General features: G+C 40.2%; 2 protein-coding genes across 5 annotated transcripts; one reads left to right on the top strand and one right to left on the bottom strand.

Moving 5' to 3' along the window:
• Positions 1-2,424: 2,424 nt before the first annotated feature.
• brpf3a (bromodomain and PHD finger containing, 3a) lies at positions 2,425-12,319 on the top strand. 2 transcript variants are annotated; one of them, XM_039798531.1, is made up of 13 exons: positions 2,425-2,747; positions 4,153-5,682; positions 5,965-6,121; positions 6,963-7,094; positions 7,575-7,703; positions 8,501-8,798; positions 8,925-9,245; positions 9,621-10,175; positions 10,258-10,315; positions 10,857-10,939; positions 11,129-11,226; positions 11,365-11,519; positions 11,617-12,319. In XM_039798531.1, the coding sequence occupies exons 2-13, from the start codon at positions 4,172-4,174 to the stop codon at positions 11,798-11,800; spliced, it is 3,681 nt and encodes a 1,226-aa protein (XP_039654465.1). In that variant the 5' UTR covers positions 2,425-2,747; positions 4,153-4,171; the 3' UTR covers positions 11,801-12,319. The 2 variants fall into 2 exon arrangements, with proteins under 2 accessions (XP_039654465.1, XP_039654464.1); XM_039798530.1 differs by having other exon boundaries at positions 8,501-8,813.
• Positions 12,320-14,547: 2,228 nt separating this feature from the next.
• Positions 14,548-20,412, bottom strand: mon1bb (MON1 secretory trafficking family member Bb). 3 transcript variants are annotated; one of them, XM_039797429.1, is made up of 7 exons: positions 20,282-20,406; positions 19,792-19,862; positions 19,104-19,198; positions 18,410-19,012; positions 17,225-18,017; positions 16,474-16,621; positions 15,569-15,796 (listed from the first exon to the last, which is right to left on the bottom strand). In XM_039797429.1, exons 3-7 carry the CDS (start codon positions 19,180-19,182, stop codon positions 15,569-15,571), a joined length of 1,851 nt encoding a protein of 616 aa, XP_039653363.1. In that variant the 5' UTR covers positions 19,183-19,198; positions 19,792-19,862; positions 20,282-20,406. The 3 variants fall into 3 exon arrangements, with proteins under 3 accessions (XP_039653364.1, XP_039653363.1, XP_039653365.1); XM_039797430.1 differs by lacking the exon at positions 20,282-20,406 and having other exon boundaries at positions 14,548-15,796; positions 19,792-19,945; XM_039797431.1 differs by lacking the exon at positions 19,792-19,862 and having other exon boundaries at positions 20,282-20,412.
• Between the last annotated feature and the right edge of the window lie 377 nt (positions 20,413-20,789).

The raw sequence follows: 20,789 nt of genomic DNA, 5'->3' as shown, positions 1-20,789 counted from the left end.
TTAAACTTATAGTGAAGCTGAGTATGATAGATGATATGATATTTGCATTACATGTAAACACATGTAATGTAAATACAGTACAGGCCAAAAGTTTGGACACACCTTCTCATTCAATGCATTTCCTTTATTTTCATGACTATTTACATTGTAGATTCTCACTGAAGGCATCAAAACTATGAATGAACCCATATGGAATTATGTACTTAACAAAAAAGTGTGAAATAACTGAAAACATGTCTTATATTTTAGATTCCTCAAAGTAGCCACCCTTTGCTTTTTTTGATAACTCTGCAAACCCTTGGTGTTCTCTCAATGAGCTTCTTGAGGTAGTCACCTGAAATGGTTTTACCTTCACAGGTGTGCTTTGTCAGGGTTAATTAGTGAAATGTTTTCCCTTATTAATAAATAAATAAAAAATAAAATACACTTTTTTGTTAAGTACATAATTCCATTTGTGTTCATTCATAGTTTTGATGCCTTCAGTGATAATCTACAATGTAAATAGTCATGAAAATAAATAAAAAAACGCATTGAATGAGAAGGTGTGTCCAAACTTTTGGCCTGTACTGTATATATATATCTTTAAAGTCAGCAGGCAGACAGGACTTGTGTCTTCTGTGCAGCTCCACAATCAATAATTGAAACTGTCCTTTTTTTGTCAGATTGGCACTCTGAATCGGTCTTGTCCACATGATAGTGTAATTTGTAATGAATTAGATTTGATTTTCTAATATAAACAACATGGCAAGCATAGTGACTAACAAGTTTCTTCAGTCAAATGAATACATTTTTATATGTATTTTACCATGAACCTATTAAAATGAGAGCCAGAGCTAATGACAATATAATAAAGCAATTTAGTATTTCCCAAATGAGTTAGTTATAGAATATAAATTGTTATAACTGCAAGTTACAATGCAAGCCTGTGCTCAGTTAACAGCTGAAAAACATGATATAGCTTGTTGTAAATCAATTTCAGCGTCAAGGCAACAGGAATTATTTCTATAGTGAGATAGCGAACTGTATTAGTCACTGTGTGTGTTCAGCAGATATTTTATAGCTCCTGTGGTGAAAGTAGTGACCTAAATAACTGAGTTGGCCAGTGATCAGCTCATCAATTTAAGCTAGATCATGCAGTATAAATTGAGCTAGATCATACTGTATAAATTGAGTAATAGATAATATATAAATAAATCTGATAAAAGCGTGATTTAGCTTCATGATAGCTTTCTTGTTTTTTTGTTATCACTGTTTAAGTTTAGGGTTTCATTCAGGCTTTTTCTATGCTTATAATGAAGTGTATATTGCATGATTTGAGTGTGTGATGTTTAGCTTTAGCAATTTAGCTTTTCAGCATTCACAAGCATTTTCTGCAGGAAATGCATTTTCTAGTTCATTATTGTTTTGTTATGTTATTATTAAATGTACATTAAGATGTTTTTTAAATAATTTGTCTGTATTTGTAGAATGTCTTTAGGTCATCAAACCCAAATTCATGACCTTAGTGTCCCTGATGTGATGTAGCCTAGTAAAAGAAAAATCATGCTAAATCAATTTTATTTGTCAAGTAGGCTAAGCTCATGAACTGACTTTGATTTTCAAAGGCTCTCATTTCACCCACATGCAGTGGCAAACCAACAGAGACATAGAGCTATAAAATACACAGACTAGTCTCGCATTGTAAAGTCTGGCTACACCACAAATGCATTCTGGAATAAGAGAAAAAAAAGGCTCTGAGTTGTTTGCATTTCTTTAAACCAATCACAATCATCGACCAGTGACGTTGCCTCAGCAAAGTGCTGTGAATTAAATCACAACAGTTACTGCTTTGCATGTCATGTCAACAGATCCATCCATCTCCATGACAACTGAGCAACTTCAATATGCTGTTGACGTCTGTGTGTACAGTTGAAAGCTCTCTAAAACTAGTAAGGGGACTTTGGGTTTGGATTGTTATGTTAAACTACTATTTACAAGGAAAATGTTGAACTTAGAGAATTTACAGGCAATATGATTAAACAGTTGTGAATGGGACTTGTGTAGCCTATTTCTAACATCCCTCACTTCACTGTATGCAAAGGTAAATTAATAAACTACTGTGTGTGAGCATTTGATTATTATTGTCTTTTTACTATGTGGTTATTACATTTGGATATTGGATTGTTTGAATTACGATGTTTCCCTAGAAATGTCAGATGCATAACAAGTAGAATATGGGGTATATGGGAAATGAAGATGAGGCCAAGGCGCGCAATACATATGTAGTTGTTTTTCTCATCGCTTCTTTCTTTTATGAGCTCCAGATTGAATTCGATGAATTCGGTTTATCGTGTTGACCAATCACAAAACGATGCGCGTTGCGCGCGAGGTAAGGCGGCTACCTACAATTGGCTGAGATGTTTTTTTCTCCAAAGGGGCGTATTTTTCAAGCCATCTTGACTGAATATTTAGCCTCATCCAGGAAACATTAATTTGATATCTTCGGGATTTTGCTATCCTTAAGTTTTGAATCAACACCGTTTGAAAGGTTTAAACCATACCTACGAAACCGGGTCCGATTTGTGTGTTTGACCGAAGTCACAGCGAAGAACTAAAGTGCTGAAGATGACGCTGTCGCTCCTGAATTTACCGGCTAGCTAAGCTAACGGCTAGCATGTCCGCCTTGGTTGTAGTCTGTCACTAGCTGACATTTAGCTAGGTGCAGTTATTCTGTTTGGCACTCGCACTGCAGAGGACGACTTTACAAGGTAAAACACTCTGATATGGTCCGCATTTTCAGCGTTACTTGGGAAACCTGCTGTTTTGTTACACGACTTCTGTATGTCCTGTGCGACCGAGTAACGTTATCACATCAGCGAAAGACAGCCTTTTTGCAGGGGTCTGGACTCTGGAGTACAAAGCAGTAACCGAAACGTTGCATATTACGGTGTCGTGATCTAATGTTTACATGCAAGTAATTTATGCATTTAGGCACGGTGCATACAGTGCGTCTGCTTTCTGGTTGCTGTTGGCATGTATAATTGGGCTGCTAATCAACTTGCAATCCAAATGTTGTCTCTGCTGTTGTGCGTTTAAAATGGCTGACAGATGTTAGATACTCGGGTTGGTATTTAGCGCTGTTCAACCTAACTACGCACAGCAACAAGGAAAAAATAGAGGATACTGGCATTTGATTGGGCTGAGGGAAATGTGGGACTGTTACAGACTCCTGATTGGACCAATGAAGAGACAACTGAGGTGCATACAGCAAGCAGTACAACTTACTATAACGTTAGTAGTTTGTGCAGCAAGAGTAGGCTACTTGAGGTAACATGCTGTGTTTTTATTACAACAGCACCAGAGTTGACCCCATTTACCGAGTAACTATTGTGTCCAGGATTTAACACAACACATCTTACAAAAAATGCTAAATAAGAAAGCACTCTTAATGTTGGCAGCAGTAAGGAGTATGATTAATCAGGGTAACACAACATTCATCATAGGCAGACTGATAGAATATAAAACAAGCTCTGAGGGCAGAAGATAATAATAAGATTTTGTAACCAAATTATGAATTATTCATCAATAAAAGCAATATTAAATAATTCTTTGTTTATAACATTTTAAGCACTGTTATTTGGGATTTTTATGAAGAAAATATGCTTTGACAGGCAAGGGATAAATTAAAATAACCAACAGCCGTGTGATAATAGGGAGGGTTGCCCAAATTAATGTACTCGCACAAACACACATTGGGAGCCACAGTCCTACAGTGGGTCACCCGGGATAGCTGTATATACACTAGACTTTATATTGAGCAGTCAATTAGTGGGTAAATGGTGGTATTCTTAAATTTGTCATGGCATTAAATAGATTTTTAATTGAAATAGCAATTAATCAATGTTCATGTATAATTTAACATTTACAGCGGGTTTGACTGGTGGTGTGATAATAAACTGATTTTAAAATAATTATTTCCCAGTAAAATCTGATTCAGATTTTAATGACTCGGGGCCATGGTTACATGGTATAGAGTACAAACAACATATACAACATAATAAGAAAGAAACAACAGCTACTGTAAATCTTAATAGATCATTAGACAAATTTGAAAGCGTTTAGCCGCACTGCATTAAAACATTTTTTTTTTTTTTTTTACTTTATACCTGTTAGGGAGCTGGTGTAAACTCCCATGCGGAAGCTGAGGAGGTGGGAATGTGAGACAGTTGTAAGCGGACTCAACATGGGTAGGGGCCGAGGCAGAGGTCGAGGAAGGGGCAGGGGATCGTCAGGCCAGCTGCGGCCCCCCTCGCCCTACAGACTGCAGCTCTCTCCATCCAGGGAGACTTTGACGTATGCTCAGGCGCAGAAAATAGTGGAAGTGGACCTAGAAGGAAGGCTCCATCGGATTAACATCACGGATCCTCTGCCAGTTATTACCGAGGACGAGATGATGGCCCAGGACATTGCTGAGTGCAACAGCAACAAGGAGAACAGTGAACAAACCCAGAGTAAAACCAGATCGTGGAGGAAACCCTCAAACAGTAAAAGCAGAAGGAGTGGTAAAAATATGTCTCACCAGAACCAACGGTCTGGCTCCCAGCAGCACACAGGACCAACTAATTCCCTCCAGCAACCGTCCCACCAAATCCCTCTGCCTGAGCCCATCTTTCGTGTGCTGAGTTCAGTTTGCCCCTCAGAGGCGCCTGCTCTCCCAACAGCGTACTACCGTTTCATAGAAAAGTCAATGGAGGAACAGGACAGTGTGGCTGAGTACGACATGGACGAGGAGGACCTGGCCTGGCTGGAGATGGTTAACCAAAAGAGAGTGTCTGACGGCCATGCCTCTGTATCTGCAGACACTTTTGAGCTGCTGATCGACCGCCTGGAGAGGGAATCCATCCTGGAGTCCCGTAGCCAGGCTCTGTCCCAAAGTGCAGTGGATGAGGATGCTTTCTGCTGCGTCTGCCTGGATGACGAATGTCTGAACAGTAATGTCATCCTCTTCTGTGACATCTGCAATCTGGCCGTCCACCAGGAGTGTTACGGTGTGCCCTACGTACCTGAGGGTCAGTGGCTGTGTCGCTGCTGCCTGCAGTCCCCCTCCCGCCCTGTAGACTGTGTGCTCTGTCCCAACCGAGGAGGTGCCTTCAAACAGACAAGTGATGGACGTTGGGCCCACGTTGTCTGTGCCATATGGATCCCGGAGGTGTGCTTTGCCAATACAGTGTTTTTGGAGCCTGTTGAGGGGGTCAAGAACATCCCTCCTGCTCGCTGGAAGCTCACCTGCTACCTGTGTAAGCAGAAAGGCAGAGGTGCATCCATTCAGTGCCACAAAGCCAACTGTTACAGGGCCTTTCATGTCACCTGTGCCCAGAAGGCCGGACTGTTTATGAAGATAGACCCAGTCCGGGAGACGGGCGTCAACGGTACCACCTTTTCTGTGAGGAAGACTGCTTTCTGTGAGCATCATTCTCCAGTGGGGTCTCGGCGGGACGGGTCTAGAGACGATTCGGTTGAAGGGAGATTGGTGGGGGGCAGGGGTAACCGGGGCCAAAGGTCCTACACTCAAAGCCCTCCACCACCACCACCAAACAAGAAGGCTACCAAGGGCCAGAAGAAGAAGAATACGAAGGGGTCTGGTGGGTCAACACGTCGCTCAACTGTGCCTGTGCTGCTCGTGCCTCAGATCCCCTCTCACAGGTGTGACATTTGCATACTGTCGAAATTAACATACCCAGCATGCCTTATTAATTGACTGTAGTGTCTAGTGCCTTACATGATATTATTAATATTCTTGCAGAGTTCCATAGGAGACACTCTAATCTAATTAGGTTTTGATCCAGTGCATTAAGAGACTTTTATACATGTATTAATACTTTGAATGATCTTACCATAAGATCATAATAGTAGATCATAGTGGTTTTATTATGACCACCAGTATTGCCACACAGGCTTTAATGTACAACTGTTACATTTCCACAGGCTGAACAAGATCTGCACAGGAGTGGAAGTCCAGAGGAAGAATCAGTTCATGCAGAGGCTTCATAACTACTGGTTACTGAAACGACAGTCAAGAAATGGGATGCCTTTAATACGCCGACTGCATTCCCATCTACAGGCCCACAGGACTGCAGAGCAGGTGAGGCCAGAGATAATGTACAGTGAGTGTGTTTAAACTAAAAATGAGAAACAAATCCTCTGATGAAAAATAACTAATAACTCTTAAAGCTGGCGTCCACATTGATTTTCACTTAGTTAACATATCTGTGTGGTGGAGCGTCCTAAATTATTAAAACCAGCACATTTACATTTACAGTAATAAGAATATCAGGTCTTCACAGAACCAATAAGGTCTGTTAAGGACAGAGTCAGCCAAGTCACTGGAATCAAATCGCTTCACGCCAGGTTTGTATTCTTACACACTGTAATCAAAACATAAGACCAGACATCACACTTACAATGACTGATTCAAATAGATGGCGGGCTTCCACACAACCCTTCACAGCTCTGTCTTCTTTACTGTAGCTTTTTACTGCTGCAGAGGGTGACAGCGTGTAAAAAAAGCCTCAAGCTATTTAAAGGTATTTAAACCATAAAACGTAGATAAAAGATTTACTGTTAGATTTATTTACAGTGGTTGGGATTAAGTGCATCTTTATGATAGCATACATTTTAACAACAATGCCCATATGGTAGTTGATTTGGTTAAATAAAAGAATTATTTAATTTTTAGTTTATTGTACGCAAATTTAATTAAAATCTATTTTTCACACCAAAAAACCCCCGTCATTACACAGCTTTGGTTTGTGACCTTCTCATTATTCTTTCTTGCTGTAAAAGTTGGGGACTAAATAAACTAACCAATAAGAGTCTGGAACCTGCTGCACACTTGGGTCTCAATGCCAGAATATTCCCACACTGCTCGCCCAACACACAGCTACAGGAAACGAAGTCTGATCCCTTTGACCTTTTGTGTTCAGAGGGAGCCTGATGAGAAGTTGTGTGCTGCAAGAGAGGAGCTACGATACTGGCAAAAGTTGAGGCAAGATCTGGAAAGAGCCAGGCTTTTGGTGGAACTCATCCGCAAGAGAGAGAGGCTAAAGAGAGAACAGGTGCGTTACAGAGGAAGTGCGAGACAAGCTATAATTGTTTGGGCTACTTTTTAACAAGACTCCCGTCAGTATTATCTTTCATAAGCATATCTCTTAGAGCTGAAACAATTACTTAAGTAATCAGCCAATTGTGAGATTAATCTGCAACAATCTTGATAGTAGATTATTATTATTATTATTATTATTATTATTATAATTGCTCAAGTTCCAGCTTTAAAATGTGAATATTTGCTTACTGATTTGTCATATATGATAGATATCAATATGTTTGGAATGCAGACAATGAAAACTTGGGAGTTTTCTGACATTTTATAAACGATTAATTAAGAGAAAATAATAAGCAAATGAATCAATAATTACAATAATTGTTAGATGCAGCCTTAATCTCTGTTCTATTCAGCATTTGTTATTAATTTTGAACCCTGTAGAGTGACCTTGTATTCCGCTCCTCTTCCCTGTGTTTACACCATCATACCTCAGATGAAAATTCAGCAGGCTGCTCTTGAGTTGAAGTTGACCCCTGCGTTGGTGCTTCTGCGATCCACCTTGGACCAACTGCAGGAGAAGGACACAGCAAAAATCTTCTTTCAGCCTGTCAATCTATCAGAGGTTGGTGCAGTTAGAAAACAATCTGCTTAAAGTGATGGTTCGGAGTAATTTCACCCTAGGGTCCTTTGCACCATGACCTCGAGCCAAACACCCCCCCAGAAGCTTTTTTCACCTGGGTCGAACATTGGGAGAGTTAGCGTAGAGTAGCGTTAGCCGCTGAATAAGCGCAGAGGCTAATGGATCCGAAGTGTCTCTAACATTACCCACTAATGCGAGTACCGAAAGGTTTACACTAGTATATATAGGTTATGCACTCATAAAACGATGGATTGTAAGGTTTGTAAGTACACCAGAAGGTTATGTAAATAACACTTGCCTGCTGGCTTCTGCTCTCTGCTGTTGTTGTTGCTGCTGTAAAGACCGAGTGCTTAGGGACATCTACAAATTACAACACCGAAAAGAGATGCAACAAAAATATTTTTAATTTAACTTATTTTTAAAGTAAGTGCTGTAGTATAACTAGCAGGATACAAGTAATAATTGAGGTAAGTTTGGAGACATTACCTTATTTAATCATTAAATTAATAAATATTTTTGTTGTATCTCTTTTCGGTGTTGTAATTTGTAGATGTCCCTAAGCACCTCTTACTGCCCGGTAGTAACAGCAGCAGCAGAAAACACAAGCCAGCAGGGAAATGTTATAACACTTCTGATACTCTTATACTATTAATGACTTGGTATCATTCGTTAAGATAACCTATGTAGAACTGATATCTTTCATCACTTTTAATATATCAAGCAGCATATTTGCTTTGGCTTTGACTCAGCTAACAGTCTTATTTTCATGATTCACTGAGGTCCCAGATTATCTAGAGTTTATTTCCCAACCCATGGACTTCTCCACCATGTGTACCAAACTGGAGGGACATGCCTATTGCTCCATCGCGGACCTAGAGAAGGACTTTAACCTAATGATCTCCAACTGCCTCAAATACAACTCCAAGGACACCATGTTTCACAAGACAGCCTTACAACTCCGGGAGGTGGGTGGAGCCGTTCTCCGCCACGCCCACAGGCAGTCTCAGAGCATCGGCCTGGACCCCAGCACCGGCATGCATCTCCCAGAGTCTCCGAACAAACATGGCTTCTACAACTGTACGTGGGATGACGGTGAGTTGAGAATGGGAACTAGCTATTTCTTCATGAACATAACCATCATGCCTCATCTGTTCATCTGCCTTTTTTCCTCCTTTTTGTTTTCTCTTCTTATACTCTCTACAGTCGACTCGGTTTTGGACCCCGAGAACAGACTGCACTTAACCACAGACGAACAGCTAAAGGCCTTACTGGACAAACTGGACATGGTTGCATCAATGCGCACCAGTGGCGGTCGAACCAAACGCATTAGGCTGCTGCGCCGAGAGATCAACACTCTCAGACAGAAGATGAACCAGCAGCAGCAAAACTCTCAGTCTGTGAATGGTAATGACAAGGAGGACGAAGGAAAAGAGGAGGAGGAAGAGGAGGAGGAGGAGAAGGAAAAGAAAAAGAAGACAAACGTTGATAATGGACCTTTGACAGCAGTGTCGAACTCTGGGACAGGTAAAGAATATTTGTCCTTTTTAATATATTTTATTCCATTTGGCCACTACTAATTTAATATAGGCAGTAATTGCACTGTTAATACATTATTTATGTATTTATAGAGCTGCAACTAATGAATATTTTCATTGTCGATTCATCTGCCAGGTTTTTTTCACAATTAATGATTTTGTCAAGTCCATGTCAAATTGTGAAAAATTACCAATTATAATTTTCCAAAGTCCAATGTGACATCTCCAAATGTCCTGTTTTGTCTGATCATTAGTTAAAAACCCAAAGATATCCAGATTTGAGTTAATAAATGACTTATAATAATTATTGACTAATCGTTTCAGCTGTATTTATGATCCATAAATAAATGTCTCTTTGATCCAGATGACGCTCCACCTGTGCTGGAACTCACCGGCCCAGTTTCTTCGCCACTGCCAGGAGATGCTCCCCTCGAACCTCCTGTCCTGGGCATCGTACCTGGAGGGCGAAGGTCTCCTGGGCGCTCCTACAAGCGCCAGAGGTCATCCCGCAGTGGAAGCAAAAGCCAAGGTGAAGATGAGGCTGAAGTTGGTGAAACACCATCTTCACAATCGGAGGCTATTCACGAGGTTACTCCGCTGGGAACACCCCCGACTCTGCCTTTGGTTGGAGTTGGTCGTCGTACATCTGTTCTGTTTAAGAAAGCTAAGAATGGCGCGCGGACAGTAAAAAACAAGTCCCCACCGCAACAGAACGGTAAAACGGCTGAGGGTAAAACAAACGGTTTGGACAGCACCCCTGCCAGCCCAAATTCACCCAGTGTGACCAACATCATCACCTTACCTCCCACTCCAAACGCTTCCCCTACACCCCCCTCTCCTTCCTCACACCACCTGAGATCCAGAGGCCCCAGCTCCGAAAGTGAAGGAGAGAAACTCCCTCCACCACCCAGAGAAGGAGGTAAGCAAAAAATAAATCAATACATGACAGAGAGATTTTAGAAAGTCCATATTTGTCACTCATTCATTTGTGTTTTCGCTAGGCCTGACAAATGGAAAGCACACCTCTGCAAACCAAGATTATGACGACCAAAAGTTAACGTGAGTAAGGAGTTACAGAGGCAATGGGCCTCAAGCAAGAACAGCTTGTACGAACAGATTTGTTCTTAAGTAGCATGTACAAGCATTTTGAGGGACCTCTAATACGTTACTGACACTGCTAAACTGATTTCCAACAGCAGGACTTAAAGCTCTGCGTTTTTTTGCTAACATATATTTGTAAATGAGACTTCCAAACACGGAGTGAAACAGGTAGCCTTAAATGGACATTTTAGGGGTGTTGGTTATGCTAATAAAGAAAATTCTGGGACTGCGCACCTTGTCATGAACAGGTGGCATCTATCAGGCGGAAACAAGCTGCTATTTACGACAAGTTTGTGCAGCCCAGAGAGTTTGGTGAATCCAACTTGAACTTTGTACAAGCTTTAAAGAAAAAAGTTAGACGTTTAGCGTAACACTCTGAAAATGTTCTTCCATGAGGCCCATTGTCTTTGAAATTCTTAGCAATTGAACTGTAGCTATGGTCTCACCATAAATTGTACTTTAACTCTCGCTTTTCTCTCTTCTTTGTTTCCATCTGTAGTGTCTCCCCACCCAAACGAAGTCGTGGTAAACCTGCATTGGCAAAAGTTCCTAGCAGTGAGAATGGAGACATCTGTGGTGCTGGTGTGTATACCGAGAAGGCAATGAAAATACAGTGAAATGCCTAAGTGTGTGTGGGTTTATTGCATGCGTAATGTAAGATTCTGCACACAACTTTTTCTGAGCAATACAATTTCATTCAACTTTCAGTTTGGGCTCAAGAGGTGTCCTGAATACAAATTAATTGGATGTATTGAAATATCCTGTTCACAGGACAGTCTACACTTCAGTCTTTAGATAGGGAGACTGAGCTTGGACCTCTGGACCTAGTTTGGGCCAAATGCAGAGGATATCCATCATACCCAGCAATGGTGAGGATGTATTTGATCTTGCCGTTTATGGCGTTTATACTAAGTCTCAGAGCTGCCATAAAGAAAAAGGCCTCATTACATCCCCTAGAAGGACATGACAATTCAGTTAACTTTAACTGACACAATTTATTGTTACAGATTGTTGACCCAGACATGCCCCAGGAAGGGCTTCTTCACAATGGCATCCCCATTCCAGTGCCTCCCATGGAGGTGCTCAAACTGGGCGAATGGAGAGAAACGGAAGAAGGCGAAAAGCTCTTCTTAGTTCTCTTCTTTGACACCAAAAGAACTTGGTAAGATTCAGACAGGCAGGCTAAACCTCATGCTGAATTTTAAAACAATCAGGCGCAGTCTTAGTCACTTGGAAAATTTGTGCCTGTTGTTTTTCAGGCAGTGGCTCCCTCGGAACAAACTGCTGCCGATGGGGATGGATGACACGGTAGATAAACTGCGCTTAATGGAAGGCAAGAAACCCAGTGTTCGCAAGTCTGTACACACTGCATACGACCGGGCTATGGTACATTTAAACCACGTGAGAGGAAATCTAAACTTCACTCCCTCCAATTTTATATAAACTTTTAGTTTCAAGATTTTATCATCTTAAACAGGCTGTCTGGTTATATGTATAGAAGCTTCATCACTGCTCCAACAGTTGGTGAGATTAGGTTTTCTGCTTAAAACTGTTGCTCTGATTTATAAAATGGAGAGAAAAAGTGCTTGAAGACATTTTCCTAGATGGATTTGTTCATTTATTCATGTAATTTTTGTAAAAGATTTTACACAACCACTGTTGCTATGTGTTCATATAAAGTTTTTATTTTAGGCCAAAGTGAGTCAAGACTTAGGTGAGAAAAGTGTAAATATTAAATCGTCAAAGGGATCGTGTTGATTCAAAACATATTTAGATTGTATTTGCCATTGAAATGTCACTGTGTTTAATGAAGTGTTAAAGTCACACTTTATGTCCATGTCATATCTGGACTCCACAGAAGTTTGGCTTTGGAAGAAAATTTTAAATTTCTAATTTTAAGTGGTGTGTGTGTGTGTGTATGTGTATATGTGTGTATATGTGTGTGTGTGTATATATATATATATATATATATATATATATATATATATATATATATATATATATATATATATATATATATATATATATATATATATATATATATATATATATATATATACGCACACATATGTGTGTGTGTATATGTGTATGTATGTATATTCAAAAATGAGTACATCAAACCTGCTCAAGCTAGCATTGACATTAAATTTAAAGCTAAACCCATGGTGGACCATAACTTGTTCTACATTTGACTCCTACAATATGTTTTGGGTGTGTACACCATTCATTCAACAATTCTGAGAATTGCTCAGTAGATACAAGATAGGTGTAAAAGAACAATTTGAAATGAATAGAAATACTGATACTGGCTGCCAATGCAAACATTCTTGGACTTTTAGTCCAGCTATGATGTGTTGTAGGTGGGACTTTACTTATTTTTCCATATTGTGAAACTGTATTATGATACTAGAATGTTGGAGTACCCGGTGCAGCTACTTGGTTAGTGAGATGTGAAGCCACTACAGATGTGAAGCTGATTATTTTGTAGTTGTGACAAAATCTACTACGATCACTCACTGAAGAACTTGCAATTTGTTTGCAAATCTGGCTAAAATTACTTGAAAAGCACAATCGGTCTGTTTCCAAAAAAAAAAAAAAAAAAAAAAAAAGATCGGTAACTCCTGGAGCCATACATGTGGCAAAAGTGTGTGTGTGTGTGTGTACAGTATATACATATATGAATACAACTTCAGTGTAGTAAAGGTGCATGTGTATAGTTTTGTAAATATGTAAATGTATGTTTATATTGGCTTACATGAAGTAATTTAAGGAATGCAAAAATCAAATTTAGATTTTAATTTATAATTTGTGGCAGTCAAGAGTGTTATTTAAAAAGTAAAAATATGAAAAGATTTATGTATGATGCTAAGTAGGTCTTTGTAATAGTGATGGTATTCACCAACATGTCAGAATATATTCTCTAGAAGTGAGGTGGCACAAAACCTGTGCTCTGCAGGCAGCAGTGACCGCACGAGTCTTCAAGAGTTGTTTTTTTTTCTTTTTCTTGGGTGGCACAGGAGATTTTTGATCTTGTCATTTGAATTGTACTGCAAGATCTATAATCTCCCTGAGACAATATTTTCTCACACAAGAATAAATGCTGTTTGAAACAACTGCATGTGTATGTCATCCATTAACCTTGTTTCACCTGCAAAACGCAGTAAGTTGTATTATCGTAGTTCCCCTCCTTTAGGTCAAGGTCTCATTTCAAGAAAGGATCAAAGAGAAGATAATGTAAAGGTTTGACATGAAAGTGGCCTTCTCAGTGTCCCACATGAGGGTCCTGCTCCACATTTCTAGGAAAAGGAAAGGTAGTCTGCAAACTAAGTGTTGCAAGCTTCGAAGAATTTAATGATGCAACGTTTTGTGGAATGTCTTCAAAGTCATCGCCTGACAAAGACCTTGAAGATCAAGTTTGAGTTTTTGTTATGTATTAGTCCGGTACCCAACGGGTTGGACGTGCACACTTTCAACTGCCTGACCCATTTCAATGGCAAAGTGTAGCTGAGAAAAACGTCACTGAAAGTTCCTCTGAATATACATGTGTAGTCAGTGAGGGAGTTACTGGAAAAAATAAAACAATATTTACCAAGTGTCCACAATGTATTAGTCACAGTGTACTCTAAACAGGATTATCTTGACACTTGACACTAATCTATCAGGTGAGGGCTGGCCTTCAAGTCACACCGAGCCACTGATGTTGTACACAGCAGAATAACTAAATAATAAATTCACTGACAGTAGAAATATCAATTAAATGTTGGTAATGCTTGAGTTCCCCTAATTCGTTATGTTCTTGGATGAACATCCATTTAATATTGTACTAATTATAGTATAATTCCTTGAAAGAAACCCAAGTAAATGGTCATTAATTTACTATTGGAAACTATTCTTCGTATTTGTTCAGCTGAATGCTTGCCTGTAGACAGATTTCCCATAGTTCAGCTCACCTGCTATGCACCGACTAAAAGACTTAACGTTACACAAGCAATTAACTGTAGGTCAGCCAACTGTCCGTTATTCCTAGAATTAGTACCAAATTAAATGGTCCAAGAAACTCAGAAAATCATTGCAGAAATACCAAAGCCACAAAATCAAGCATTACTTGCTGTAATGTTAATTTGTAATTTTCTGGTAGATAATAAATGAAGCTTATTCATAAGATCTCTACTTAATCAGGACAAATGTGGATTTGTGCAAACTGGGATTTATTTCATAATACTATAAACATACTCTTGAGACTTGAATTGACAGGAAATTCCTCAAAGGACACAAGGATGAGGCTAGTGTTTATAGACCATTTTTACAAAACTATTATCCAAAAAGATAAGTCGTCTGAAGTCACTACATTAAGTGTCGACTGATAAAGTACTAGAAGTATCTGCAGATAAACACTGCGTGAGCTCAGTGGCATCTTCTTGGCCTAACTATACGACAATGAAAACACTAACAATGACAATGATCAAGTGAAGTGTGTAACAGGCTGGGATTTCCTACTTGTTTTCTGCACAAAATGTAACATAATTGAAATCTGATAAATAGAAACATTGGTGAGATACACAACAACACGATGTTTTCAAGTTCTGTCACAGGGATGTGCAACCAAATCCATAGAGGGAAATTTGACCGTGTATGACACATGGTGGCCCATCCCTGTTCTGGCAGTTTCAGTTATTCCAGTTTATGTTGAGCCCAAAAACAAAATATACTTGCATATCCTGTTTTGTAACATTGAGATGTTTTTGATTCATACAAGAAATCTATATCTAAGAACTAGTCTGAGAAAGGTAGCTTAAATTCATTTCACTCCTCAACTTAACTGCAATGAAAAAGTCATTTGTGTGATACATTCACTGTCCGTGATGAAATTTTCTCTCTTGTTGCAGTAATGAAACATTATAAAAACATTTAAATATCATTGCAATTATTTTCTACCACAGTTCAATTTAAAACGTATTAATGCCGTTTTGACCTGACTGTTTCTGATCGAAAGCAGTGATGTAATGACATGCTTTCTTGTTAAGGTAAAGAAATAATAACACTTTTAAAAAAGTTCATTCCTTCTTAAATACTGTAAAACTTTTGTAGTGTTTAATTCCAGTAGTCAATGTCAGTCCAACAAGTGTCAAAAGGGTTCAAAAAATATCTTGGAACCAGTGTACAAACTATTGTTGAATGAGGCGGAGCGACTATTGTAGCACTAGGAGAGTCCTATAGAAGAGATAAGACGCCGTTGTCTGTGGAGTCTTGCTGGTCAGATTTCCCACCTCGAGAGCTCTTGCTGGGGTTTGGTGTGGTTGAATACTTTGGGGGGTATCTGATGAAGAGACGGTCCTCCTCCTTTTTAATCCACCTTAGAAGCTTAGTGATAGCAGTAATAGCACAGGCCTTTGTCACCAGGGGACTGAAGCAGGTGTACAGCTCAAATTTACTTGTGACCTACAGCAGAGAAGAAGAATTGACATTTTAGGTGTGTTTTTTTTAAAGGAAACGGAAACAATCAGTCTCTGTCCGCATGACTATAAGAACAGTTTGACATTTTGGGAAATACTCTTTTTCACTTTCTTACTGAGAGTTAGATGAGAGAGTTACATGAGAAGATTGATACTTTAATATCTGTTAATTAAATATGAAGCTACAGCCAGCAGCCAGCTAACTTAGTTTAGCATAAAGACTGGAAACAGGGGGAAACTGCTAGCATGGTTCTGTCCAAAGGTAACCAAATCCACATACCAGCACTTTTAAAGCGCACTAATTAACAGGTTAGGTATATATATCACCGTTAGCAGCCGAGAAATAGTCCAGCACATAACCCTCAGTAAAACCACAACAGCGAGCTGTTCCCCCTTGTTTCTGGTCTCCAAGCTAAGCCAACTGTCTCCAGCTTCATATTGAATGGACAGATAAGGAGAGTGACATCGATATTCTCCTCTAACTCTCCGCAAGAAAGCAAACAAACATTTAAAAAAAAAAAAAAATCCATGAAATATATTCAGACACCCTTGTGTCAAAGACAACTGAAGACACACAAAGACAGTACTCAGATGTATCTGGTGACAGTGATAATGTATCATATAATAATTATTGTATAATGTATCAGTAACATAGCAACATACCCAGGCTAGCAGCGTTTCCCTCTCAGCGACGTGGTAGATGAGCTTAAGGGGTCGTGAAGTGCTGTGGATGCGGCTGTGCATATAACGATAAAGGTCCAGCAGTCTCATTTTCTCCTCTTCACTGCCATACGGGGCCTCCATCTCTGGGCTACATGTTGCAACAAATTGTAGAGTAAGGGTTACAAACAAAAAGACATACAAAGGTTTCACATAAACGAAAGATACAGTGATATACAAAATCATAAGGGCGATGGTGCTGAATTTCCCCCATCATTAAAACTAGAGATTTTTTATATTGATGAGACAAAGTTGCACAGCCTACCTTTGTAACCTTATTCTGAACAGTGCTATGTGAATAAAAGTATTTTTATTTTTTAAAGTGTAGAGCTGTGATTATTTGTACGGCGTATGCAATAAAACACCTAATGCTTTCAGTTCAGCTCATTAAAAGATAAGTGAAGTGAATTGGCAAGACAATTTGAATTTCTTACCATTTTTATTTTTCTGCGTCCTTTTAACTGGAAGCTCATTTCTAAAACCCTCATATTCTGAACAGGAAACTTTCATTTGTAAACATCTACCACTCTAAGCTGTATTTTTTTTTTTTCCTTCTTAGAGGAAATGGTTTCACACTTCCTCGTATACAAGGTATACACACTGTGCACAAGCCATGGCCTTTCTATAATACATTGATTGGCTCATCCTGTAGTTGCATAGATCATGACAGAAACACAAACACAAACACACACACCTGGTGAACTGAGTGAGCTGGCGGTAGTTGTCTGGCACATCAAAGGGCTTGTACATGAAGTGTCTGAGGTCTGAGACGCCCACCTGGCTCACGCTGTACGAATGGACTTTGTCAATGAGGCTCAGGGAGTTCTGCGCCATCATGGCCTCCTCTATCTTCCTTTTGCACTCAGCTACAGCGTAGAAAGCCTCCTTGTCTGTCGAGAGCAGCAGCAAGCAAACAGTGCACTCTGGAGGGTCCAGGTAAGAAATATATGCATAAAAGTAACAGTCAGGATTAAAGAGGGGAAGGCAGATGGGAGTCCAGATCTCCCCAGCCTGGAAGGCAGAGGAGGCTCCGATGAGGTTGAGCAGGAGATGAATGTCAGCGGGCTCCAGCCTGGTGTCCTCGATGACTGTCTTTTCTTGGACGATGGTGAGCAGCTGGTTCTTGGCAATGAGGATGGAGAAAACCAGATTGGGGGTGATCGCTTTCTGCAGGATCTGGCTGAGATTGTCCCTGAGAGAGGAGGCTAAAGGCAAGCAGTGTACTGCTGCAAGCAGGAAGCTGGGGTCAGAATCCACCAGGTTGAGAAGACCGTCCAGGATCTTCTCTGAGCCAGCCAGGAGTCTCCTCAGGTCGTAGTTTTTCTTGTGTTCAAAGATGCGAGATATGCTGGCCTGGGTGAGCATGCTGATGATCTGATAGTACACATAGAGGAGCTCTCCACACAGCTGCTGCTCAGTCTGCCGACTGCTAGAGACGCACACCAGCACTAAGGGCCCTTTCTGTAAGAACACCACGGTGTGCTCCTCTGATGGAAGGAAGAAAAGACATCAGCAAATATTAAAGGACAATACGTCAATAAGTAACAGTGAATGTCTACTAACAATGCCCCCATTGATCGACAGCTCTGCACTCAAAAATGTTGGACATTTTTCAAAATAAAATGTTGTACTTCAAATTAATACAAAGTAAATGTAAAATAATTCTGTAAATGCATTAACCTCTCTTTGCTCATTGTATTTCTCAATGGTGCAGCACTTTTTGTCAATTGGTAATAATTAACTTGCCCTCTAAACAAAGCGCGAGTGTCCGCTCCAAAACACAATCCTCCAAAATTTCTACACTTGCTCTTATTATGTAAATAGAAAACTACATTTACAATGTTACAAAAGTTATGTGAAAATGTTTCAATGTTCTCACCTGAATAGACTGAGCGGATTATATTATCTCCACTTTGAACAAAGGAAACCAGCGCCATCATGACTCCCATTGTAGATGAAAGAGCCTCTTCACTGCCGTATCGGGAATAGATGGGTTTACCTGCTTCACTCAGCACAAAAACATGCTTCCTGTGCTGCCGCCAGCTGTCAGCTGTCACATCCTCATCACGATGAGACATAAAAGCAGGATATTCCTGGGTGCCTGCCTCCAACAAGGGAGATGACCTTCCCTTCACACCTATTCCTTGCTCCTCCAGCTTGGCCTTGGCCAACATTGTAACGACAAACTCCCCAGAGTCGCTCTGGTCATTGTCAGCGGCAGCATCCTCGGTTCCTCGGTCAGACGGCTGGGTGGACACATTGTTCTGACACTCAGAGTTGTCTGTCTCCTCAGTCTGTAGCTTTGTTACGTGGTCAGAATGGGGCTCTGCATCCAGATTCTTCTCCTCTGCAGTAACATCTGACAGGAGTGAATCGAGAGGCTCCTCTTTGTTAACAGTGGTAACGTCACTGTCCTTACTCTCCACTGGATCAGGAAACATGTGATTCCCCAATAGGGAAAGAGAAGTCGCCAAAGTTTCAGCTAAAATGAAAACAATTAAATTAGGAAATTAAAAATAAGGAAATGAGAGCTAAAAATGTGAATAGCTTTAATAAAAGATTTCCTAATTTACCAGGTGGATTGCTCTCACAGGGTGGATCACAAATCTTTACTCCCTGTGCCTCTCCTTCTTGATGATTGTCTCTCTCCATGATACCATCCCAGTCACTGGAGATGTAATAAAGAACATACTACAACCAAACAATTCAGATTCAACAGCTTCATAACTAATGTATTTCAGTAGTTGTAGCTGAACCTTGCATGCATCTCAATCTCTTATGAATAGGAGCACTCACACTGGCGCAATGGTCAGATCACATGATTACACAGGAAAACTGGTTACAGAAAATCACAACTTCAAGATACAAAACAGACTCTGGAATTTAACTCTGACCGCAACTTCCAGCAGCCTGGCTAATGTTACACTGCAGATAGACGGCAGTCGGTTGGACGGAGAGACGAACTGTTATTGACCGCCAGAACTAGCTAGGGAACTAACGTTTGTTTAACTTACTTGTAAAGCTAATATAAGTTTGTCTGCAAACCTGCTCACCGTCGAGAAAGCTTACTTTTTCATTATGATGAATACTTGACTGAATTCCGATGCAACTCAGTAAACGCTGGCTGTAGTTACATGGCTAACATTGCCTGCTAGCAAGCGACACACACAGATCAATTTCATGGCCTTGGCTTAACAGTGAAAATGCAAGCAATCGTGGCCAGCTAAAATTATACGGTAAAAGACAAAGAATAAAACTTACGTTTTTGTACCGTCGAAACGTCGGGTTGAATATCTAATTCGCTACATCAACTTTCATCAGCAGCCCGGCAACTGTCAAGAATGAGAAGCAGAAAACAAATTTTCCCTGATACGACAGCAGACATCCGGAATCTCTGATGACATGCTAAACTAACCAATCGGACTACTCGGTGACGACGCTAGCCCCGCCCCACTGCGTAAGACCGTAACGTAAAATTTTGCTGGGTACGTTAACGTGTTTTTGGAATACCGTTGTCACTGTCCGTTGTGAGCATACTGTCTATGGTTGTGAGCCACCAGTAAACATGTAGCTACGTCCCTTTCGAAGACATGTTGATGTGTAACTAGCTAGCTAATGTAGCCAGGAGCTGTTTAGCCACATTTGTGTCCTTAGCGCCATAGCGCTCCGTACGCTAACGTTACTCTATATGTCAATGATAGCGTTCCCTACAAAAATCTTAGGGATCAAATCAAATACGTTATTTGTTTACCTGTTATCCAGCAGCAACTTGTATCTTCAGTGGTATTTTGGTCGTCTGACAGAGGTTCCCTGTATGTCCAGGTCGATAAAATGTTTGCGTAGAGAACACTATGGGATTGCTGAGTTTACAAATGGGGGGTACAAGCTAAGTTAGCTAACCAGTTTACCATTTTTATAGAATGTATAAAATAGGGTATTACTAGCATAGCTACGTTTTCAGTTGCAAAACTGAAATACTCAATAGTGGGATATATTGACACATAGATACTTTAGTATATTAATAATGTAATATGTTGTTCAACAAAAGAAAAAAATATATAAGATAACACTATTTATTAGGACGTTTATCGTGGCGAGCTAGGGCTGCGCGACGTCAACAACAAACCGCATCAAACTCGGTATAATGTCTATGGATTTTCCCCCCTAGGATCACATCCATGCCTAGGATGGCCAAGGCATGCCCCGCCCTACTCTGCCTTACTCTGCCTCTTATTGGCTTACCCTGACCTTCTTAGCCT

The sequence above is a fragment of the Perca fluviatilis genome, chromosome 4 (assembly GCF_010015445.1).
Source record: "Perca fluviatilis chromosome 4, GENO_Pfluv_1.0, whole genome shotgun sequence".
NCBI classification, from domain to species: domain Eukaryota; kingdom Metazoa; phylum Chordata; class Actinopteri; order Perciformes; family Percidae; genus Perca; species Perca fluviatilis.
Note: the sequence above shows the minus strand (reverse complement) of the source record. Positions and strands in the feature narration are given on the sequence as shown.

Excerpts from the sequence above, each read along its gene's own strand:
- brpf3a (XM_039798530.1), top strand. The coding sequence starts at position 4,172 with ATGCGGAAGCTGAGGAGGTGGGAATGTGAGACAGTTGTAAGCGGACTC. Across the intron at positions 7,704-8,500 it reads AGCCTGTCAATCTATCAGAG|GTCCCAGATTATCTAGAGTT; the intron begins GTTGGTGCAGTT and ends TGATTCACTGAG. Across the intron at positions 10,176-10,257 it reads TCCACCACCCAGAGAAGGAG|GCCTGACAAATGGAAAGCAC; the intron begins GTAAGCAAAAAA and ends TGTTTTCGCTAG.
- mon1bb (XM_039797431.1), bottom strand. The coding sequence starts at position 19,182 with ATGGAGAGAGACAATCATCAAGAAGGAGAGGCACAGGGAGTAAAGATT. Across the intron at positions 19,013-19,103 it reads CTGTGAGAGCAATCCACCTG|CTGAAACTTTGGCGACTTCT; the intron begins GTAAATTAGGAA and ends TTTTCATTTTAG. Across the intron at positions 15,797-16,473 it reads GGGAAACGCTGCTAGCCTGG|GTCACAAGTAAATTTGAGCT; the intron begins GTATGTTGCTAT and ends TCTCTGCTGTAG.